This window comes from Oncorhynchus keta, chromosome 29, assembly GCF_023373465.1.
Source record: "Oncorhynchus keta strain PuntledgeMale-10-30-2019 chromosome 29, Oket_V2, whole genome shotgun sequence".
Taxonomy (NCBI): domain Eukaryota; kingdom Metazoa; phylum Chordata; class Actinopteri; order Salmoniformes; family Salmonidae; genus Oncorhynchus; species Oncorhynchus keta.
The window spans coordinates 40,946,147-40,972,034 of NC_068449.1; the positions used below are offsets into that span (position 1 = coordinate 40,946,147).

Genomic DNA, 25,888 nt, shown 5'->3' on the forward strand with positions numbered 1-25,888 from the left:
ACAAGTTGTCTCCAGCTGTTTACATTTGACAGACTGTGATGATATCCACTTTCTATGTGTATTCTTTGGTCATAACCCTCTGGTTGCTGTAGTGGACAAACTGGGTTCAGCTTACCTTGGGGAGTTGAATCCACTGTCTACAGTCACACTGCTGCTGTCCATGCTATCCAGACGTGCCGAATGTGCTGACTTCTGGCTGCTACTGTTCTCTGTCTCCTTGGGGCTGAGCAGCGTGAGGTTAGTCTCAAACTTGCGCTGCAGATCACGCTCCTTCTCCCGCTCCAGAAGCCACTGCATGGTTCCGACTTCACCCTGCCCGTGCCCTTTGACCTCTGCCGCCACTAACTCCTCCCGTGAGGCCTCCTCCACCACCACCTCCTCCTCGTCATCGTCCGACACATTGTAGTAGTCAAAGGCGGCCTCGGAGGCTGACGGGACCGCTGGCTCAGAGCCCTGGAGGCCCAGGGCGGAAGCGGGGGAAGCTGCTGAATTCGAAGGCTGCTGGGCCTCTAGATTGTCAAGAACATCGGCTGATTTGATGTGTGGGGTCTTTCGCAGGGTGCCCGACTTGGTGTAGGTGCCGTCCACGTAGCCTGCAGTCAACGCGTTGTGTGGAGGCTTGAACAAAGTGTCCTTGCTGAAGATCTCCTTCCTCTTGTCTGCCCCACCACCACCGCCTCCCCCTCCAGGGTCTACGTTGTGTTGGTGTTGTATCAAACGTCCATTAGGCATGGGCTCTGGGGTCTGGCTTGGTGTTGGCCGTTTTGAGCCGTTTTGTCCCTTTGCCAAAGAGTCCTCTTTGTATTCCATTGTGAGGGGAGAGGTAAGGTGAGGGGTGTGGCGATCAGCCGGAGTGCCCTTCCGGATTCCCTCAGACGAGGTTAACGTGTCGTGGTCTGCTTTTGACAGAGGTGAAGGGGCGGTAAGGATTGTTTCGTTCGACGTATTGCACTGGAAGTAGTCGTCCGCCGAGGGCTTGGGCGAGAGTCCCTTCAGATCACTGTAGGCCGGCAAGCTGTCTCTGCTCTTGTTCCTTTCCAGTGGGCTTCGGATCCTAGACTCGTCCAAGCTCCCCTTCCCTAAGCTCCCCTTCCCCAAATCAGGCACATACATTTCAGAGTTGAACTTGGCAGCCGAGAACATGATCCTTGAGTAGTGGGACGACTTCTGGGAGGCCCGCAAAGTCCCATCATCTGTGTAGTAATGACTCCGCTCGTCGGGACTCCGCTCATAGTCCTCTGACATCCCCAAAGAGGTGCTCATTCCTCCCAGAGGGCTCAAAGCGTTATCCATGGAGCGGGACCTCTCCTTAGCCTGATCGGGCATCTCGTCGCGCGACTTCCTTCCTTCTTGAGTTTGACTGTGGCTTCGGTGCACTCTCCCGCTGGATGTCCCGCGCGAGGGCTCGGGGAAAGGCATCTCTGTCCTCCTTTTCGCCAACTCTCCGGACACGTCCCACTCTGGGGTGACGGGGAAGTGGGACTCTGGGATGTTGGGGTTACTGTGGACTATGTAAGTCCCGCCGCTTCGTTTGCGCTCCAATGTGTACATGGCCTCACGAGGGGAGCGCACCAGCGAGTGGCTGAAGAAGCGGCTGTAATCCCTGTCCACCATGGCCATGTCCAGGTTGGAACTCTCGGACGGGCCACCCCGGGAGACGCGAGCCTTGCTGTGTGAACGGGACTTGCCGTGCGGCACCCGACGGTGACCACGGCTCCTCCGACTGCGTGCACTGTGCTCAGCCGAGCTGCCTGCTTTTCTCCTCTGGGCGCGCTCCTCCTCCAGCCTCTTCATCACGGCCGTGTGGCGTGCCACATTCTCCACCGTCAGGTCTGGGTTGATCCGCCGGATGATCTCCATCTCCACAGTGCGGGGGATGGTGATGGCAGGCGCGTCCTCATCGCGGAGGGGCCATTCCTCTGGGGGGAACTGGGCCGAGAACGTGGCCAGCTGCCTCAGCTTGTCTTTCTTGAAGCTCAGCCTGAACAGTTTCAGCCCAAATTTCTTTGATTGCTTCTCGGCACTGCTGCCACCACCACTGCCCTCCTTTTTTTTGGTCAGCGTGTCAGTCTTGTAGGGGAAGGGGGCATTGCTCTTGCTCTTGTCCATCAGAGGCTCTTGCAACTGTGACGTCTGAACGGGAGCCGGAGGGGGCTCAGGGTAGGAGGGGGGCTCTCCCCGAGGCTCCTTGGGAGACTTCCTCTGGTAAGCCGGGGCATGAGGAATGGGTGTATCATCGCGGTACGTGTTGTAGGAGTCACCGTGGTTCTTCTGGTTGGGCCTCTCCCTCGTGCAGCCCGGGGTGGAGGGTGTGATGGTGCCCGACTGTGGGGAGGTACACTGCTGCTGTTGTTGTTGCTGCTGCCGGTCGTCCAGGTGGTACCACTTGCTGTTGGATCGGATGAGGTTGGGGGTGATAAAGTAGGCCTGGGGAGTGACAATGAAGTAGCCCTCAGGTGTTGGGTAGATTTTCCTCTCTCGCACCAGCATGTTTAGGGTGTGTCGCAGAATTTCCGAGCTCGGTGTCGGAACACCTGAGGGAAACACAGATGGGGGGAAAGAACAGTTTTACAGTCACATCAGCAGTTAAAAACCAAAGTTCTATGACTTACATTTCAAGAGTGAAGTGTTTTTAGGTGGGACTTGCAAAGCAAAAGTCTCAACTTTAAATCTTCGTCATACCTTTTACCATTATTATTTAGGTCGCTTCTCCTCTTACACCGTTTAAGCTAGAAAATAATTTCAAACTTTAAAATGTGTAGATTGGTCAGGAATAGTGTGCTTCCCTACAATTTATTGATATATTTTCTACTTTTTAAGTTATACATTTTTATTGTTCTTATTTTTGTCCTCCAACAACTTTCATGGCAAATCCTCATAATTCTAAAGGCCCCATTGTGACATCATCAGTTCCAACACACTGTAAATGCAACTTTTGACACAAATCCTCTACTTTGACCACTTGGCCAATAACTTAGACAAAAAGTTAGAGCATATGAAATCTTCCTCTACTTCTCTGCTTTTCAAATCTGAATGATGAACAAAAATGTTCTGATAATATTCCGCTGTTTTAGTAACCGCATCAACAGCTTTTGTAACTTTTTATAAATAACTGAAATGTTGACCACTTTCCAAAAAAGCTATTCAAATTGGAAAGTGGATAAGAAATAGCTTCTACCAATCAATAGATAGAGCTGTAACCCATCAACCTTTCTCTTTATGGATGCAGTAAGTCATGTCAGAAGCTAGCAGATTCATTGCTTACCAACAACAGCTGCACATTTCAATAGCAATATATCACGTTTTAAAGTTCACTTTCCTTGCTTTGTCTAACAACACTATCATGAATCTAGCAAATATGTTTGTGGTTCAGAGTGCAGTATTTATTTAGTTTGCCAAGGCAACTGTTGCCTAGCAAACGGATAACAATTGCCACCATTCACTCTAGATATTTCACCCATCACTTCTCATTGCACTTCTTTCAGTTTTCAAAGACAACAAAAGTAGTTTAGACACTGAACACAACCACACAACTACTGACCAACCACATAACTAAGGACCAAAACTACTGACCACAATCACACAACTACGGACTGCAACCAACTACTGACCACACAACTACTGAACCACACAACTACTTACCGCAACTACTGAGCACAACTACTAAGCATAACTCCCGAACACCACTACTACCAACAACTACTGACCACAACACACCTACAGATTAACTCTTGACCACAACCACACAACTCCCGACCACAAATACTGACCAAACAACTACTGACCAATCACTAAACTACTGACCACAAAACTACTGACTTCAACTACTCACCACAACTATCGACTACAGCCACACAATTACTGACTACACAACTCCTGACCACATACTGACCATGACCACACAACTACAGACCACAGCTACTGCCCACATCTAATAACTAAAACTATTGACCACAACTGACCACAATCACTTAACTGCTGACCACACAACTACTGAACCACAACCACACAACTACTAACCATAACTACTGACCCTAACTACTGACCCCAACTACTGACCACAACCACACAACTACAGACCACAACAACTATTTACAAAAACTACTGCCCAAAACGTAATGACCACAACTACTGACCTAAACTACTACCCACAACCACACAAATAATACCCACAGCTACTGACCACAAAAAACACAACTACAGACCATAACTCCTGACAATAACTACTGAACACAACTCCTTACCACGACCACATAACTACTGACCTAAACTACTGACCACAACCACTAAATTACTGACCACACAACCAAATAACTACTGACCACAACCACAAATGCTGACTACAACTACAGACCACAACCAAACAACTACTGAATACACAGCTACTTACCAAACCACTGACCACAACTATTGACCACAACTGCTGTCCACAACCACACAACTACTGACCACCACAACCACAAAACTACTGACCACAACCACAAAACTACTGACCACAACCACAAAACTACTGACCACAACTACTGACCACAACCACACAACTACTGAATACACAGCTACAGTTGAAGTCGGAAGTTTACATACAGCTTAGCCAAATACATTTAAACTGAGTGTTTAATTTGTTTAATTCGTCGTGACATTTAATCCCAGTAACAACTCCCTGTCTTATGTCAGTTAGATCACCACTTTATTTTAAGAATGTGAACCGTCAGAATAATAGTAGAGATAATTTTTTATTTCTGCTTTTATTTCTTTAATCACATTCCCAGTGGGTCAGAAGTTTACATACACTCAATTAGTATTTGGTAGAATTGCCTTTAAATTGTTTAACTTGGGTCAAACGTAACAGGTAGCTTTCTACAAGCTTCCAACAATAAGTTGGGTGAATTTTGGCCCATTCCTCCTGACAGAGCTGGTGTAACTGAGTCAGGTTTGTAGGCCTCCTTGCTCGCACATGCTTTTTCAGGTCTGCCCATAACTTGTCTATAGGATTGAGGTCAGGGCTTTGTGATGGCCACTCCAATACCTTGACTTTGTTGTCCTTATGGCATTTTGCCACAACTTTGGAAGTATGCTTGGGGTCATTGTCCATTTGGACCAAGCTTTGACTTCCTGACTGATGTCTTGAGATGTTGCTTCAATATATCCACATAATTGTCCTTCCTCATCATGCCATCTATTTTGTGAAGTGCACCAGCACCCCCACAACATGATGCTGCCACCCCCTGTGCATCATGGTTGGGATGGTGTTCTTCGGCTTGCAAGCCTCTCCCTTTTCACTCCAAACATAACAATGGTCATTATGACCAAACAGTTCTATTTTTGTTTCATCAGACCAGAGGACATTTCTCAAAAAAGAACGATCTTTGTCCCCATGTGCAGTTGCAAACCGTATTCTGGATTATTTATGGCGGTTTTGGAGCAGTGGCTTCTTCCTTGCTGAGCAGCCTGAGGGGCCTGAGGTAATGTCGACATAGGACTAGTTTTACTGTGAATATAGATAATTTTGTACCTTTTTCCTCCAGCATCTTTACAAGGTCCTTTGCTGATGTTCTGTGATTGATTTGCACTTTTCGCACCAAAGTACATTCATCTCTAGGAGTCAGAGCGCGTCTCCTTCCTGAGCAGTATGACGGCTGTGTGGTCCCATGGTGTTTATACTTGCGTACTATTGTTTGTACAGATGAATGTGGTACCTTCAGACGTTTGGAAATTGCTCCCAAGGATGAACCAGACTTGTGGAGGTCTACAATTTTTTTTCTGAGTTCCTGGCTGATTTGATTTTCCCATGATGTCAAGCAAAGAGGTACTGAGTTTGAAGGTAGGCCTTGAAATACATCAACAGGTACACCTCCAATTGATTCAAATTATGTCAATTAGCCTATCAGAAGCTTCTAAAGCCATGACATCATTTTCTGGAATTTTCCAAGCTGTTTAAAGGCACAGTCAACTTAGTGTATGTAATCTTCTGACCCACTGGAGTTGTGATACAGTGAATGATAAGTGAAATAATCTGTCTGTAAACAACTGTTGGGAAAATTACTTGTGTTATGCACAAAGTAGATGTCCTAACCGACTTGCCAAAACTATAGTTTGTTAACAATAAATTTGTGGAGTGGTTGAAAAACAAGTTAATGACTCCAAGTGTAAACTTCTGACTTCAACTGTACTTACCAAACGACTGACCACAACTACTGACCACAGCCAATGAACTACACAGCTACTGACTACAACCACACAACTACTGATCACAAAACTACTGAACCGCACAACTAATGACCACAAAAGCAAAAATGCTGACCACAACCACACAAGTACTGACCATGTCTATACTGTAGGGTCCAAAGAACCTGCAATACAACTACAGAACTACTGACCACAACTACCGATCTGGTCTGCACTAGCTCTGACCCCAGCTCTGGTCCTGGGCATAGCTAGCTAGCTCTGGTCTCCACTATAAATTATTACTACCTAAATGAGGATACATTAGCATATAATACCCAACAACAATAATTGTAACTCTTGAATAGTTCAAGCTAGAGACGACACCAACCCAATGTTCAGGCTGTCCTATCCTATAAACCAATCAAATCATTCAATCTTTTCATCTATCTACTTTTTCAACTATAAACAGTCACTCAGGGGGCTCCCGAGTGGTGCTGCGGTGTAAGGCACAGCATCTCAGTGCTAGAGGTATCACTACAGACCCTGGTTCGATTCCAGGCTGTATCACAACCAGCCGTGATTGGAGTCCCATTGGGCGGCGCACAACACTACCACGACTATAACATATTTCGAAACCACACATACTTCAAAAGAAGCTGGCACCACACACACACACCACATTTTCTTCAGGAAATGTACTTTTAGCCAAAAGCTAGCTATCAGTAGGTCTACATACAGTGAGTTCGGAAAGTATTCAGACGCATTGACTTTCCCCATATTTTGTTACTTTACAGCCTTATTCTAAAATGGATTAAATATTTTTAATCATTAATCAACAAATAATATCCCATGATGACAAAGCAAAAACAGGTTTTTAGAATATATCTTTTTTTCCATATGTATTCAGACCCTTTGCTATGAGACTCAAAATTGAGCTCCGGTGCATCCTGTTTCCATCGATCATCCTTGAGATGTTTCTACAACTTGATTGGTGTCCATCTGTGGTAAATTAAATTGATTGGACATGATTTGGAAAGGCACACACCTGTCTGTATAAGGTCCCACAGTTGACAGTGCATGTCAGAGCAAAAACCACGCCATGAGCTTGAAGCAATTACCCGTAGAGCTGCGAAACAGGATTGTGTCAAGGCACAGATCTGGGGAAGTATTCCAAAAAATGTCTGCAGCATTGAAGGTCCCCAAGAACACAGTGGCCTCCATCATTCTTAAATGGAAGACGTTTGGAACCACCAAGACTCTTCCTAGAGCTGACTGCCCGGCCAAACTGAGCAATCGGGCCTTGAGAAGGGCCTTGGTCAGGGAGGTGACCAAGAACCCGATGGTCACTCTGAAAGAGCCCCAGTGTTCCTCTGTGGAGATGGGTGAACCTTCCAGAAGGACAACCATCTCTGCAGCACTCCACCAATCAGGCCTTTATGGTAGAGTGGCCAGACGGAAGCCACTCATCAGTAAAAAAGGCACATGACAGCCTACTTGGAGTTTTCCAAAAGGCCACTAAAGGACTCGCAGACCATGAGAAACAAGATACTGTAGTCTGATGAAACCAAGATTGAACTCCTTGGCCTGAATGCCAAGCATCACACCTGGAGGAGACCTGGCACCAGGTGAAGCATGGTGATGGCAGCATCATGCTGTGAGGGTGTTTTTCAGTGGCAGGGATTGGGAGACTAGTCAGGATCGAGGGAAAGATGAACGGAGCAATGTACAGAGAGTTCCTTGATGAAAACCTGATCCAGAGCGCTCGGGACCTCAGACTGGGATGAAGGTTTATCTTCCAACAGGACAACGATCCTAAGCACACAACCAAGACAATACAGGAGTTGCTTCGTGACAAGTCTCTGAATGAACTTGAGTGGCCCATCCAGAGCCCGGACATGAACCCGATCGAACATCTCTGGAGAGACCTGAAAATAGCTGTGCAGCGACCCTCCCCATCCAACCTGACAGTGCTTGAGAGTATCTGCAAAGAAGAATGGGAGAAACTCCCCAAATAGAGTCACACCCAAGAAGACTCGAGGCTGTCATCGCTGCCAAAGGTGCTTCAACAAAGTACTGAGTAAAAGGTCTGAATACTTATGCAAATGTGATATTTAATTTCTAAAAAACAGTCTGCTTTGTCATTATGGTTTAATGTGTGTAGATTGTTGAGGGGTAAAAAAACTCAACTTAATCCAATTTAGAAGTAGTCAAGGGGTCTGAACTTTTCTGAAATGCACTGTATTCTACATAGTTCTTCAATAATCACAAAAATAATTTTCAAAGCGCCGTCATCACTAGAGCTGTCATCATATTTCTCTACCCAAATAATGTCCTACAACGTTCTAATCATTTACATCATTCAACTCAAAACATACTTCAGTCACACTGAAAGTTTTATATTATTTATATTCTTTTTTTCCATTCGATAACAATAAGTATCACAATGTTCATCAAATCATGTTTAAAAAGGTGCATATCTGCTTCAGACTCAAGAATGCCTAAACAAACCAAAGGCTTCAATGTTTCTTATTTATTGTCAGAAGCAGAACTCACAAATAACATTAACTCAAAAAAAAAATGAAGCTGTGAAGCCTTACAAGTCATGAGCAAGATTTTTGTTTTTTTTAATTGCGAAAGTCAATATGCATTTTAACTGTTAGCCTAAATAGCACATTATCATTTATGTTGGGGTAGTTGTCTTACAAGTTACAAGCAAGAAAGAAAAGTATGTCTACTGTCTCTAGCTTTAATGATAATTATCACAATTTTAATCAAACAATGTTTAAAAGGATCATTTCTGCTTCAGACTCAAGCCTGCCTGAACAAACCGAAGGCTTTTAATGCTTCGGTTTATTTGATGGATCTTCCACCAGTCCAGTGGACTGGATTACTGTCAGATTCAGGAGACTGACGGTAGCAACTGAGTTCCTTTTCTACCAGCTGGATTTCAGTAAGACCTGTAGTAAGAAAGTTTTTTGAAAAAATGCCCAGTGACTTTCACTTTTTAGCTGGCAGTTTGTGGTGAAGCAGCAGCAACATCTCCCTGTGTGCTGGGTTCTCATGTCCCTCATTGACCATCTCTGAGACAGCTCTTGCTTTTATGTGGCCCACCTCCTCCTCTTTGATGTAATGTGTTTTGACCAACGAGGCCATGTCCAGGAGGACATATGGCTAGGTCATCATATGTCTCATTCAGATAGTCCATGACTATTGTTTTGATGGTTTGGGTGAGCTCTGTTTCACCATCATCAGGTTTCATGACCTCTGTATTGAACAGGTGTAGTACTGACATAAGACTCACCAGACAGAGCATCTGTGAATTCTAGGAGTGGGGTCAATGCCTGGTTGATGGACTCAATAACATCTATATCTGTATAGGTGGGAGCTAAATGTCTTCTTGTGAAACCTGTGAACTGGCTTTCTCCTGCTCCATTTCTCTTTGCACCATCTTTTGATGTGATATCCGCCTGGTAGGCGACTCTGTCACCAACTTGTGCTGGGGTAGGCTGTGTTCTTTTTGAGCAACTGCCAGTTCTCTCTTCTTTTTTCCCCGAATAGGAAAAGGCACCTACCACTTTCTTACACACTCCAATTGCTCGATCCACCCGTTTGTCTCTACCCACTCTCTCTAAGAGAAATCAAGACATTTTAATACAATGTTAAAATCACAATAATCCCTTTTAATTATGTACAAATGTCATATTCAACTTGAATCAGTAGATTAAAATATATATATACAATATACACAATTGAGAAGGTTACTTACCAATGGCCAAGCGCAGACGATGTCCATAACATTGTAGTCCGGCCCATTAGTTGATTTAAGCGGCCTTCGTTCGCACCACTATCCGCTGTTATGCAGACCTGTCTGTCTTGACTGAGTCCCCAGGAGGCGAGAGCGTCAATGAGCCCCTCTGCTATAGCTTCTTCACCCATATGGTCTTCGGGAAAGTATGATGTTTGAAGGCGTTTATTTCTAAGATTCCATCCTTTGTCAACATAGTGGATAGTGAGGCTAATATAAGGCTCTGGCGTGTAACTAGACCACAGATCGGTGGTAGTAGCAAAATATGTCAAATCTGTCTTGAGCTGTTCCTCAACTTTTTCCCTACACTCGGCGATTAAATTAAATTGAAAAGCCTCTTGAAACGTTCCTTTTCGACTGTGTTAATTGGTAGCATGTCCTTAGCGATGCAATGTATAATAGCATTTGTGATGTCTTTGTGACTTTTTGATGTTTGCTCATGGGGCATAAACGCTGTCAGTGCTGACTGCGTCGGGTGAACATCCCTCGATTGGCTGGTGCTTGAGTGGCGTTTATCAATACCGTTGCATAAACAAACTTTCTGCATGTTCCAAATAGTGATTTTGCTTCAAAAAGGTGAAAAGGGTTTGTCGTATTACCAGACTTGGTAGCCACCTGTCTACGGCACAATTTGCGCCGAACATTGCTCTGCTCTTTGTCGGACTTCAAAAAGCCAAACCACTTCCAAATATCTGAGACAGTTGAACCCTTTTTATCAAAAATGTCTTTGTTGGAAGCTGCTCCTTCTCTATGGCCATCACTGCCACTGTTTTCGCCAACATCACTCATTTTTCATGGGTAATAGTTACTACTCCATCACTCTAGGTGCTAAGTGGTTTTTAGTGGGCGTATAGCTCTCTACGTGAGAGTCGTGAAGAGGGCATGACAAAACCTATTCCACCTCAGAAAGGATTTGGCATTGGTCTTCAGATCCTCAAAAGATTCTACAGCTGCACCATCGAGAGCATCCTGACGGGTTGCATCACTGCCTGGTACAGCAACTGCTCGGCCTCCAACCGCAAAGCAATACGAGGGGGTGGTGCGTATGGCACAGTACATCACTGGGGCCAAGGTTCCTGCCATCCAGGACCTCTATCCCAGGCGGTGTCAGAGGAAGGCCCTAAAATTGTCAAAGACTCCAGCCACCCTAGTCGTAGACTGTTCTCTCTGCTACTGTATGGCAAGCGGTACCGGAGGGCCAAGTCTAGGTCCAAGAGGCTTCTGAACAGCTTCTACCCCCAAGCCATAAGAACATCTAATCTAATCAAATGGCTACCCAGACTATTTGTATTGCTACTCTGTTATTATCTATGCATAGTCACTTTAATAACTCTACCTACATGTACATATTATCTCAATTACCTTGACCAACCGGTGCCCCCGCACATTGACTCTGTACCAGTACCCCTTGTATATAGCCTCGCTATTGTCATCTTACTGCTGCTTTTTAATTATTTCTTATTTTCTGTAGGTATTTTTCTTAAAACTGCATTGTTGGTCAGGGGCTTGTAAGTAAGCATTTCACTGTAAGGTCTACCTACACCTGTTGTATTCGGCGCATGTGACAAATACATTTGAATCACAGAGACACCGTTCTGAGATTCTGAGGCCTATTGTCGTGTCAGTCATCCGCCGCCGTCCCCTCATGTTTCAGCATGATAATATATGGCCCCAAATCGCAAGGATCTGTACACAATTCCTGGAAACTGAAAATGTCCCATGGCCTGCATACTCACCCGACATGTCACCAATTGAGCATGTTTGGAATGCTTTGGATTGACGTGCACAACCGTTCCCGCCAATATACAGAAACTTCACACAGCCATTAAAGAGGAGTGGGACAACATTCCACAGGCCACAATCACAACCTGATCAACTCTATGTGAACGAGATGTGTCACACTGACTGGTTTTCTGATCCACACTTCTACCTTTTTTTTCTTGAAAGGTACCTGTGACCAACAGATGCATATCTGTGTTCTCAGGTCATGTGAAATCCATATATTAGTGCCTAATTTATTTATTTAAATGAACTGATTTCCTTATATGAACTGTAACTCAGTAAAGCCTTTGAAATTGTTGCATGTTGCGTTTATATTTTTGCTCAGCGTGGAACCCTGGAATGAGTGAAGGGGACAGGGATTTTGAATGCCTTTAACAAACTGCCTCTCGACAACTATCAACTGGGCCGTGAATGCATACACTACCATAAGGACATTGTGTGTGTGTGTATGTGTGTGTGTGTGTGTGTGTGTGTGTGTGTGTGTGTGTGTGTGTGTGTGTGTGTGTGTGTGTGTGTGTGTGTGTGTGTGTGTGTGTGTGTGTGTGTGTGTGTGTGTGTGTGTGTGTGTGTGTTTTTTTAAGGGGTTGCAGGGGTTGTGTTAATTAGGGCACGCAACAGAAAGTGTTTAAAAATGTTTCACAATGGAAAATGAAAATGAACGTTACTTATTGGAGAAGGCAAGGCAGTTCCTCCCTATTTCAGTTTGTTTATTCCATTTTGTGCCTAGTCAACACAGCCTCAACATACCCATAGACTTAGTAATTGCGCTAACTCTATACATTTCACACTGTAGCTACTGTACCTGGGAAGCAGGTGGCGAGGTGTTCCATCAGCGCCTCCTGGCTGACGGGCTTGCGAGCAGAGTTCATGGCTGAGATAGCCAGACACAGGATCTCCCCCAGTGGGATGAACTGGGACTGGCTGATAGGAGACATGCTGATGGGAGACACATCACCTGCAGTAGGGAGAAACAGACTAGTCAGTGAATGAACTGTGGGTCTCAGAGTAGGAGTGCTGATCTAGAATCAGGTCCCTCCTGTCCATAATAATCTTATAATCACTATGATTTAAAAGGAAGAACTGATCAGCACTCCTACATAATATAGCCCCGGGATTCAGTAACTGACCGAATCTGAATGGTAGCAAAGCTCAGCAGTCTCCTCCCAGAACTAGTATCGCTTCATATGGTTATAATAGCGCTATCATTTTTAAGTCATGTCAATTAAAGAGGCACAAAGGTGATCATCTGTAAAGGAGATTGGGATAAATTGAGCTCCACTCTCCCCTATAAAATATCCCTGCCTTCTCTCACCACACATTTAGCCAGATCCCACCATATTAAAAAGCATGAGCCTTCAGAAACCCAAGCGTGAATACTCTGAGCCCGGTTCTAAGTGAACTAGTCCTCGCAAAGACAAGGGAGGTGTAACCAATCACAATCAAGTTCGGCATTCACCAGTCTTCAAAGCTCTCCACCGGTAATGCACACACATTCTCTCAAGCAGTTGTCTAAGGCACTGCAGCTCAGTGCTAGAGATGTCACTACAGACCCTGGTTCGATTCCAGGCTGTATCACAACCGGCCGTGATTGGGAGCCCCATAGGGTGGCACACAATTGGCACAGCGTCGTTGGGGTTTGTCCTGGGTAGGCCGTCATTGTAAATAAGAATTTGTTCTTAACTGACTTGCCTAGTTAAATAAAAGGTCAAATAAAAATAGCTAAGCCAACAAACACTTGGTTAACTTGCCTAAATAGATTTTAAATACATTAACGGCAACATAAATATATACATAATCCCATTCGCTATTGACTTTGGGATATATTAACCAGTTTTCAAAAGACACTATTGTGTTATACAGTTTTAAACTGTTTATGTACAGAGAGAGGAGACAAGAACCTGCTCCCAGACTGAAGAGCAGGCAGACCAACTTTCCAAATAGTGGAGAAGCACTCAAAACCCACTAGTTGTTCTTTCAAGGAAAATAATACAAAAAAGGTCAATCTGAAGACCTCTCGTATTGCCCACCTTACTACAGTTGCAGTAAATATTTGTATGAATTCGACAACACATAATAAATGGAAACTTGATTAATATCACACCTTTTTCTGAAGTGGATGGTTCCTCACGCTACTCTGCCCGTGAACGGTGAAGTTCTTTGATATTTACATTGCGTTCGAGCAAAGTTGATGGAAACTCTACATTTTCACGCGTATACAAAACATTGAGGACACCTGCTCTTTCCATGACGTAGACTGACCAAGATAATCCAGTTCAAAGCTATGATCCCTTATTGATGTAATTTGTTAAATCCACTTCAGTCAGTGTAAAAAAAGATATATATTTAATTTAACTAGGCAAGTCAGTTAAGAACAGATTCTTATTTACAATGAAGGCCTACCCCGGCCAAACCCGGACGACACTGGGTCAATTGTGCGCCGCCCTATGGGACTCCCAAGATGTGATGCAGCCTGGATTCAAACCAGGTGCTGCAGTGATCGCTTGCACTATGATGCAGTGTCTTAGACCACTGCGCCACTCGGAGCCAAATAAAGGGTGAAGGGAAGGAGACAGGTTAAAGAAGCGTTTTTAAGCCTTGAGACAGTTGAGACATGAATTGTGAATGTTTGCCATTCAGAGGGTGAATGGGCAAGACAAAATATTGAAGTCAACTAGACAACTACTAGCACACAGCACAGATCCCCATGCATATCCCACAAGACAAGACACCAGAGGTCTCTTCAAGTCCAGAACAGACTATGGGAGGCACACAGTACTACATAGAGCCATGACTACATGGAACTCTATTCCACATGAGGTAACTGATGCAAGAAATAGAATCAGATTTAAAAACAGATAAAAATACACCTTATGGAACAGTGGGTACTGTGAAGAGACAGACACACACACGGGTACAGACACAGGCATATGCACACAAACGCTAGCACACGCACTCTACACACATGTATATTGTAATATTGTTGTATGGGGGTATTATACTTTTTGTATTGTAGATATATAGTGGTGTAATAATGTATTTTTATGTACTGTTTTCTATTTTGTTTTGTGTGTGATATAAGTGCCTTAATGTGTTTGGACCCCAGGAACAGTAGCTGCTGCCTTGGTAGAAGCTAATGGGGATCCCTAATAAATACAAATAAATACAACTGGGGGAAGCATTGAAGTCAAAATGGGCCAGCATCCCTATGTAACGGTTTCGACAAATTGAGGATGTTCTGAGGGCAAAATGGAGGGATGCAACTCGATATTAGGAAGGTGTTCCTAATGTTTGTTATATATAGTGTACCAATAAATACTATTCATCCTTGGTGTTGCTCAGTATCAGCAGCCCAATTATATATTGGTAATGATGGACCAAATGCTTGTGACTATAACCATGTTTCCATTCAACCATTTTTATGCGAGTCAAGTACGTGTTGGGAAAAAATAATAATAATCACTATAGGCCTGACGGAAACACATTGTCAGTAAACTTCCCTAAATGTCGACAAAACGATATACATTCAACAGGGAAGAAGTCTTTTTTTGTCAGTGAAATAGATCATGCGACAATGGCAGTGGAAAAGCTTTTTTTAAATTCTATTGTTGATAGAATAACTGTCAAGTAAACTACAGTCACGTGATGCTATGTGGTCCACTGACTATGACTTGGAAAAGAATGCAGTTTATGAGGCCACAGATGAAATAAATGATGATCAACTTCCCATGGTGATGAAAGTGCACGGTGATGAGCTTGATACTAATTTCCAATAAATATCAAGGGTCTTAATTTGTATGCTTAATTTGTGTTTGGCTGCCAATTGAAAAATAAATATTATGTTTCTCTTATCCACAATCTCAAAATGTACCCTCTGCACTATATTTGCGAGCGATTGGCAAGAGTGCATGTGCGTTGGCAAATTTGCCATTTATCCCAAGGATTTTTGTGGCAAAACCATTGACCGAATACAACATGGGATAGAAATACAAAACTTCTGTTTTTATTCAATAAATGAAAAGTTATAGGACAAAGTATTTTTTTTTAAAGTATTTATTCATTACACACAGCTTGCTATTCACAACAAGCCAGTTTGATTGAAACACACCACTGCTATAATAATAATAATATATAATATAATATATGCCATTTAGCAGACGCTTTCATCCAAAGCGACTTACAGTCATGTGTGCATACATTCTACGTATGGGTGGTCCCGGGGATCGAACCCACTACCCTGGCGTTACAAGCGCCATGCTCTACCAACTGAGCTACAGAAGGACTACACCACTGCTGGTAAATGCACATATCTTTTTGTGGGTGGAAAACTAGCTAGTGACGAAAACTGGAAGAACAAAAATATTTTCACCATATTAGCTGAATTTCCATCCAATTGGCGATTGTAGTGCGCATACAAATGTCTTTTTCTGTTAAATTCCCACGTACCAAAAAGACCCCACCATGTCGAATGAACAAATTGTCAACATTTATACAATTGTACCGGCATTTCCTGTTTCACAGCCTATTTTTTCATGCTTCAGGTAATTCATCCACAGGAAATGGTTGGAAACCTGGTAATTGTTGCTAACACAGTTCCAATGACTAAAACAGGGCAGTTAAGCTTGACATTCATTCATTTATTCTTGCAGGGCAGGACACCAGTGTTTCTATTATTCATTCATTAGTCACATTTATTCATTCATTAGTCACATTTGACCAAATTTCCTTCATTTTTCAGATGCCATATAGAATTTACAGCTTCTCGTAAAAGCAAAACAACGTAATTTGTACAGTAACAACTGGGTTCTTGCATTGTCATTACTAAGAACATCAACAATGACAACTCCGCTGCCTGTATACAGTCCATGTTTGAAGAATGCAGAGAAGAGAGAGCTATTAGTGCTTCCATCTGTCAAGCTCCTCTCTGCTACCCTTTTATACAATCATCCTGAGGAAATCCTACAGAGGTTAGTCAGTGACGTCAGCATCTGGGATGGCCAGAATGAGGGTGATTATGTTTAGCCTAGTTCAGTACATGAATGTGGAGCGAGACAACAAATCCTTTATTGATGTACTGTAACTTGAATATTTGAATGAGAGTTCGAGTTGCACGTAACTGTAATTAGGATTTGGCCCGAAGTGAATAAGAGAGAAAGAGAGAAAGAGATATACAGTACCAGTTCCAGAGGCTTAAGAGGCGTCATCTTAGTGGCTGACTGATTTTCTACAACTCAAACAGCTGACTGGAGGCGTGGAACAAGGGCTTACTCACGCAGCCTCCTCCCTCTCCTCTATACATATTACTACAGAGATGGATGGCTAACACCACAGCACTACCATGGCCTCATTTCTCTACCCACGCCTCAAATGCAGCTGGGGCCTAGGTCCACACGGTCCTAGCCAAGAATTGAGCCGGAAATAACATTTAGCCTTCAGATGCTTTTGGGGAAACCGGGCCCAGCTCTACTTCACAAAGATAAACAGACAGTCAAATGTTAGATTACAAGCACCTCTGCTTCTGCATTGCTTACAGTGCCTTCAGAAAGTATTCATACCCCTTGACTTATTCCACATTTTATTGTGTTACAGCCTGAATTAAAAATGTATTAAATAGCAAATTGATAAAAAATGAAATACAGAAATCTTATTTACTTAAGTATTCACACCCCAGAGTCAATTACATATCACTTTTGGCAGCAATTACACCTGTGAGTCTTTCTGGGTAAGTCTTTAAGGGCTTTGCACACCTGGATTGTGAAATATTTTTACATTATTATTTGTTAAATTCTTCCAGCTCTGTCAAGTTTTCACAGCCAAGTTTTCACAGTTAAGTACATTTGTACTCCTGAACGTTTAGGCTTGCCATAACAAAGGGGGTGAATACTTATTCACTCAAAACATTTCAGCTTTTCATTTTTAACGGATTTATAAAAACATTTTAAAACATAATTGCCCTTTGAGATTATGGGGTATGATGTGTAGGTTAGTGACACACAATCTCAATTTAATCCATTTCAAATTCAGGCTGTAACACAACTAAATGTGGAAAAAAAGTGAAGGGGTGTGAATACTTTGAGGGCAATGTATTTTAATATTTCTCATTGAATAGTTTCAGATTGTTGTTATTTTATGGCCTCTATGTATTATACCCAGCATGGCCATCTAAAGTACCTTGGCTCATCTTAAGTGTCCCCATCTTAAGTGTCTCCTCAATGATTTAAAAAGGAGTGGTCTGGTGTGAGAACAATAGTGGAACTCTATCCAGCCTATTCCTTCACCAGTCCAATGCTTTTAGATCCATGATGGGGAGTGTAGAAGTGCACACTTATGGAGAGGGGTATTGAAACACAACCATAGAAAGGTATGCTGGGACCACTAGGGGCCCATCGGTGGAGGGTGGCGAAACGCAGGGGTCAAGCAGGTGCTGCAGTCCGCGATGCTTGTTTATGGCTGAGAACTTGTGTTAAAATGTATGGATTGATATGCTACATAATTCCCCCAAAACCATCCATAGCATAACATATTACTCGCCGTCTACTTAACCCTGTACATAGAGGCTGCTGCCCTATGTACATAGACATGGACCACTAGTCACTTTAATAATGTTACATACTGTTTTACTCATTTCCCACGATAACATGTGCTAAATATGTACACTACCGTTCAAAAGTTTGGGGTCACTTAGAAATGTCTTGGTACACCAAAGCTAGCCTAGTACCTTATGATAAGCTGTAGACCAAATCTACCAAGAGAGTTCTCATCTATATTGTTGGTAGCCGTCTATTTACCACCACAAACCAATTCTGGAACTACGACCGCACTCAACCAACTCTATAAGGCCATAAGCGAACAAGAAAATGCTCATCCAGAAGCGGATTACAAAAGGGAAACCCAGACACGAGCTGCCCAGTAACGCAGGCCTACCAGACGAGCTAAATGCCTTTTATGCTCACTTCGAGGCAAGCAACACTGAAGCATGCACGAGAGCACTAGCTGTTCTGGACGACTGTGTGATAACGCTCTCGGTAGCCAATGTGAGCAAGACCTTTAAACAGGTCAACATTCACAAAGCAGCAGGGCCAGACGGATTACCAGGACGTGTACTCAAAGCATGCCCGGACCAACTGGCAAGTGTCTTCACTGACATTTTCAACCTCTCCCTGACCGAGTCTATAATACCTACATGTTTCAAGCAAACCATCATAGTGCCTCTGCCCAAGGAAGCGAAGGTAACCTGCCTAAAAGATTACAGCCCCGTAGCACTCACGTTGGTAGCCATGGAATGCTTTGAAAGGCTGGTCATGGCTCACATCAACATCATCCTCCCGGATACCCTAGACCACTCCAATTCGCATACCGCCCCTTAACAACTTCTACCCCAAGCCATAAGACTGCTGAACAATTAATCAAATGGCCACCCGGACTATTTACATTGGATCTGTTTGAGCGCTAAGCAAATTGGATTTGGTCCAGTGTACCTGGCATGCTGGCCTTGATGTAGGCCCTGACCAGCCTCTCGAAGCACTTCATGATGCCAGTGGTGAGTGCGACGGGGCAATAGTAATTTGGGCACTGGGATGATGGCGGTCTCCCTGAAGCAAGTTGGGACTACACCCTGGGACAGGTTGGATTTGGTCTCGGATGCCATCTGGGCCGGGGCTTTGTAAGTATTCACTTTAAAAAATATAATTAAAAAATTACCCCCTTTTTCATGGTTTCCAATTTGTAGTCTTTACTGTCTTGTCTCATCGCTACAACTCCCATACGGGCCATGCATCCCCAGAAACACAACCCAACCAAGCCGTACTGCTTCTTAACGCAGCGCGCATCCAACCCGGAAGCCAGCCACACCAATGTGTCGGCGGAAACACCGTACGCCTAGCGACCTGGTCAGCGTGCACTGCGCCCGGCCCGCCACAGGAGTCACTAGTGCGCGATGCAGAAATGATTTGGTTGTGCAAACCCACAGTTTCATCAGCTGTCCAGGTTGCTGGTCTCAGACGATCCAGCAGGTGAAGAAGCCGGATGTGGAGTTCTTGGGCTGGAGTGGTTACATTGTGGTCTGCGGTTGTGAGGCTGTTTGGACATACTGCCAAATTCTCTAAAACAACATTAGAGGCAGCTTATGGTAGAGAAATGAGCATTCAATTCTCTGGCAACAGCTCTGGTGGACATTCATGCAGCCAATTGCACACTTCCTCAAAACTTGAGACATCTGTGGCATTGTGTTGTGTGACAAAACTGCACATTTTAGAGTGGCCTTTTATTGTCCCCAGAACAAGGTGCACCTATGTAATGATCATGTTGTTTAATCAGCTTTTTGATATGCTACACCTGTTAGGTGCATGGATTATCTTGGCAAATGAGAGATGCTCACTAACAGGGATGTAAACAAATTTGTGCACAACATTTGAGAGAAATAAGCTTTTTGGAACATTTCTGGGATCTTTTATTTCAGCTCATGAAACATTGGACCAACACTTCACATGTTGCATTTTTATTTTTGTTCAGTATAGGTCGCTGATGTTGGCTAATAAATTAGCTAGCTTGTCAAGCAAGGAGATCATGTAGCTAGTTAGTCTGTGATGAAACATTACAACTTAAACAAGTCACGCCAATGAAAATCAAACTCCCTGTTTAGAATATTTTATATTTCATGCCAAAACATCTCAAAAATGAATTGTATTGCACAACAATGACTTGGTTTTAAATGACTTTGGGATGACTTCTATATTAATTTTAAAATATGCTAAACAGGGGAGGATAAACAAAAGCAATGTGTGGATCGTAAATCCTTTTGTACATAGACTGCTTTTAAGGTAAGGAAACAAAACATCTAAATATGCAATTTAAAATGTACCACGGTGTCATTAAAAACTGAGACCATAAACTACATTTTCACTTATACCCCAAATCACAGTCCTATCTGACACTTCACACAACAATACTAGATGGACAAGCATCTCACAGAAACATGCATGACATATGGATATGCAGATCCCTTACGGCTCAACCCATGAATCAAGGGGAAAGAAAAACCTGTGATGAGAGGGTTTCAAAGATTTAGCTCCAACAACATCCCATTGCTTCCCTTTTCAGCCCTTGGTTGTACTACGTTCTAATTTATAAATAATCAACCGCCATGATGCAATATCCTTGCCTGGGACTATTCAATTCCAATATTGTCTTTACCCTTTAACTATGTTACTTCAACTTTTTTTTTTATAAAACAAATCACATTACAGAACACAGACGCTCACAAACTACCCTTTGTTCTCACATATTCCATATCAATAGATACCCCCTAGTTGACTTGGTATCATGTTGTCTTGAAAGAAACCAAGACGTTACTAACGCTCACGTACAACGTTACACACGCTTGCCAACATCGGAGAAAATGGTGAGTTAGGGATGGTAGTGGTTGTGGTGGGGGTTGCTGTCAGACTCACCTGGCATTTGGTAGCCCTGGGGGGGGCCTGGTGAGATGTGGGGTGGAGGAGGGGGAGTGTGGTGGTGTTTCTGCTGGAGACGGAAGTCCTTCTCGCTCCGGGAGCGGGTGCGCTCCGGCAGCCGCTCGGACAGGTCCGAACTGGGCCAGGCCCGCCGCAGGTTGGTGCTGCGGGTATTCTTCATAGCGACCACAGGGGCAAGCGGCCTGCCACGGGGGCTACTACTGGGTTCGGGGGGAGGCCAACCTGAGGCTTAGTGCCTCCCCCACATCAGCAGGGTCGCCCCGTGCAAGGGATCAGGCGAGAGACATGACGGAGGACCAGCGTGCACGCTTGCATACACACACACGCACGTTTAGTCATTCACATCCACAGGCACCTCTCAATCCAGACTGCGGTGGATTGGCATCTGCTGCGTTTTCCCGGGCTGATCCATTGCGGCGGTGGTGGTTGCGCCAGGCATCACCCTTTTTTTTATGTCAGCGATCAGTCCGAACCACCATTTGTAGCATCCCTGTTCGCATGCGTCGGGAGGCGCATTACGTAGCCGCTATGCTGCGGAAGGGGAGGGGGTGGCAGGGGTAAGGATGAAGAAAATGGGGCATGGGAAGCAAGGAGGGAGGATGGCGAGGAGAGATGGAGGTGTGGGAAAGGAAGGTTGGAGGGGGTTGGTTCAGGTGAATGTAGTTTTTTTGGGGTGGAGGGGAATTGGGGGAGGGGTGGAGGGGAATTGGGGGAGGGGGTGGAGAGGGAATAGATGGGTAGAGAATCGGCAGTTTAGCTGTAGAGGCTGTTCTCCGACAATAGCTCAATTCACCATGGGAGCTATAGGCGGAAAACAAAAGAGCCCCCCTTTGAGGAAAAAAAAGAGAAATAATAGCGCCCTTTACCCTGACCTCCACTGAAAAACTCTACAGATTGCAGAGTGTAGCGGAGGCCAAATCCACCGCGCAAGACCCGCTCGTCCTCGACGACACCACACCTGGAAAGGGTGGGGAGAGAAAAAAAAGGCGCATAGAATGGAGCGCATATAAATCAAACAAATCCCAGAATAGATATCCTCCTCTCTCGTGAAAATCCAATACGAGAATCCAATCCTAAAAGGCTCGTTATATCATCCATTCATTCAACCAACAGAGCTGCAGCTAACTCCAGTCAACGGCCAATGTATTTCAACGCCAACCACCGCAGCTGCCGCTGCTCCCAGAACCTCAAGAAAGAGTGTGTGTGTGTGTGTGTGTGCGCGCGCGTGCCTGTCCACTGCGCGAGATTGTGCGTGTGTCTGTGTCTGGGTGACTGAGATGATGGGAGGGGTAGAGAGTGAGAGACCGAGGACAGACGTATAGCGGAGAAGAAAGAAAATAACAACATTCACACACACAAAGATGGAGCAACCACATGTGTCCTGCAAGAAATGTATTCTAGTTGGATAAAGGGACTAATGAAGAGAACGCCTCTGGTTGAGTGTTTTTTTTAACCAACCCCTCTCTCATTCTCTCCCTCCCTCTCTAACTCTCTTTCTCTCAGCTGTGCAGCGCCACTGCAGGAAAGGGGGCAGGATAAGCATGAGACCCTCTCCCTCTCTTCCCCTCTTGAGACATGTCCCATGCTAAATGAAGAACTGTCCTGCATTACATGCAAACTGAACAACCCCCAAAGCTTGGCTCCACCCCCAGATTCTGGCCCAGCCTATGAAAGCTCTGCTACTAGATTGACAGAGAAAGTGCTAAAATTGTTGGCACCTCTATATCACCACTGTATAACAATGAATGGTATTAAAAAATACAACAGAAACACCATCAAGGATTTGCTTCATCCATATTCACATCGATTTCACATTTCTTATTTCTATTCAAAACCGCATATAGTTTTACTTAGCTTACAATCATTAGATGTTTTAAACACAACAGGGATACTTCCTTCAAAAGTCATGCTTAGGACTCCTTTCCCCTATTCCCACTTGTAAGTGACACTGAAGACAACTTAAAGGGGTCCCATCTTGATCATACAGTAAGACCTTATCTACATTTATCTCGCCTACAGAAGACCATTTTTTGTGTGTTTAATAAATGTCGTAGTTCGACAACAACATTTGGTAGACCAGTCAGTCCTTAACTCTGAGGTTTGTATCTTTGAGGTGATAGGGATTAGAGGCGTGAGGATACGCAGCTTCCCCCCCACCCACAAAGACCCCACACACACTCAGGTTGAACAACTGAGGTACAACTGATATTTATCTGATACAATGGAGAGTTTGTCTGCACACAAAATGTTTACACAACCATTGTGCAGTGTCTCCACAACACTTGTGTAATTAGATCAGACAAACTCTGTCGTAATCACAACAGTTGTGCCAGACGTGTTGTACATCAGTTGTACAACTTGAGTATGTACAGAGCCAAAGGTCTTTAATCCCTTTCCCCTCAAAATTGACATTTTTTTTGTATTTCAAGGATGTTAATAATTAATACGGGCTATGGCAGAGATTAACTAATGAGATCACAGAGGCTTCTACACACACACACACACCTAATTAGATGAAACTTCTTTGTGGGTGAATTCAATGTAACATTGCTATTACCAGGCATCATTCTCCATGACTCCTAGCGTGAACTCCTGACTATTCTGAGAATTATAGGACTAAAACCACATGCAATGACTTGCAATAAACTTAATTCAGCACCAATGATTCTATGTAATCACAGTTGTAAACCAATATGTTATTTATGCAACATTTTTTTAAACAAACTCAATATAACATGCATGAATTTGGTTTTACCTTTCCAAATGTCAGGGGCACACATAGCATTCAGACGTTTTTATCTCAATATCAAATCATTTCTGGGTAACAATTAAGTGCCTTACTGTTTTTTTTTTTTCATTAAAATGGTCAAACATTTTTTTTTAAAACAACAAAAAAACTATTTCGCAAAGAAAGAATTTTGTTTGGACTGTCTGGGAGTGGTCCTTAAGAGTGATTGACCTAACTGCGCTCATAAAATGATGGGTTCAACTGGAGTTCTTCTAAAATCCTCAAAGATCCCCAAAGAACCTTAGGGTTCTTCGCAATGAAAAACAGTCCCAAACAGTTCTTCAAAGAACTTCTTAGGAGGTGGGGTTCATCGAGGAACCCCCATATTTCCTGAACTATATTCTGTCTCATATATTGTATATTGTTTCCATAAAGCCAACATGGCTTTACACTCATTAACGTAAATTTCCAATCTAGAGCAGTTCTCACATTTGTGAGAATGAACTAGCTAAGTTAGCTGGCTAATCAACTAAGTAACATTAACTAACTAACGACTGTGACCTGTCCAGACGAGATGTTACAAAAAACTGAATCGGTCAATGGAGGGCTTCCTCTTTATATAGCCTGCTACAGCATGCAATACTATTAACTCACAAGGAGGCATAACATTACATGTACAATACTATCCCTTTTTGGAAACGTTACGTGTATAAAATATTGAACAATGTGTACAAAGATTGCTTTAAATCTGATATTAGGCCTGTATGGCAGTACTTTCAATGTATGGCAATACTGTATTGGCGAGTGCTTTCTCCAATATGTTCTATTTTGCATTAAATTCTATGTCGATGCCATTTATCTTTCAATATTTATTTAATATATACACTAGCGTTCAAAACTTTGGGGTCACTTAGAAATGTACTTGTTTTTGAAAGAAAAGCAAAAAAAATTGTCCATTAAAATAACATCAAATTGATCATAAACACAGTGTAGACATTGTTAATGTTGTAAATTACTATTGTAGCTGTAAATAGCAGATTTTTTTATGGAATATCTACATAGGCATACAGAGGCCCATTATCAGCAACCAGATAGGAGTCGCCTCTTCACTGTTGACGTTGAGACTGGCATTTTAACGGGTACTTTTTCATGAAGCTGCCAGTTGAGGACTTGTGAGGCATCTATTTCTCAAACACTCTAACATGACCAGACCGGACACGTCTAGAAATCCATGTTATTCAATTATTGCGCCCACACTGCTTGCGCGCGCCAACGAGCGTCTGCGATGCCAAGGGCTAAAATAGAACTCATTCCTATTTCTGACGCAGATCGCGCTGCAAGCCCTGCCTCTCCCATCTCCTCATCGGTTTATAGAAGCAGGTACCCACGTGCCATCTCCTCATTGGTTATACCCACGTGGGTGATTGAAAGACGAACTGTTAGCCGGTAGTCGTGGTAATACAATGAAAGTTTAGATGCGATCACCATATAAATTAAACAATGAAAAAGCCTGGAATGAGGAGAGATGACTAGAAACGATTCGGTTGGCCGTTTTGTGTGTGGATTAATTGTCAGAGTAGAGGTCCTTGTGCATTACAGGTAAAATAACAAATCAATGTTTATATCCCAGGACAAATTAGTTAGCAACAGCAAGCTAGCTAATTAGGACAAATTAACATTAGCTAGCAAGTGCAAGCTAACTAGCTAAATTGCCATACATGTTTAATGCTTTTCGACCTGTCCCCAAATTAATGTCATTGGTTCAGAGTTTGTTTTGATATTTGAACCTGGGTGTCGTGATCGCATTTGGTGTGGGGGGGGCAAAATAAATGTATGCACGATAGCACACGCGCGCAGCCGGTTTGGGTTCAGTGTAATGTAATTCAAGGACTAGCAGAGGTAGAGAGGCGAGGCAGGGGTGAGGACATCATCCTTTGT

At 43.6% G+C, this 25,888-nt stretch overlaps 1 protein-coding gene across 1 annotated transcript in view; it reads right to left on the reverse strand.

The window, feature by feature from the left end:
• LOC118362901 (storkhead-box protein 2-like) overlaps positions 1-22,437 on the reverse strand; it is a 34,888-nt gene extending 12,451 nt beyond the window's left edge. Inside the window, exons 1-3 of the mRNA XM_035743621.2 lie at positions 21,199-22,437; positions 12,555-12,707; positions 116-2,534 (exon numbers count right to left, since the gene is read on the reverse strand). Of these exons, the coding sequence (XP_035599514.1) occupies positions 116-2,534; positions 12,555-12,707; positions 21,199-21,382 (2,756 nt within the window). The 5' untranslated portion in view covers positions 21,383-22,437. The remainder of the gene's footprint in view (positions 1-115; positions 2,535-12,554; positions 12,708-21,198) is intronic.
• Positions 22,438-25,888: the final 3,451 nt, after the last annotated feature.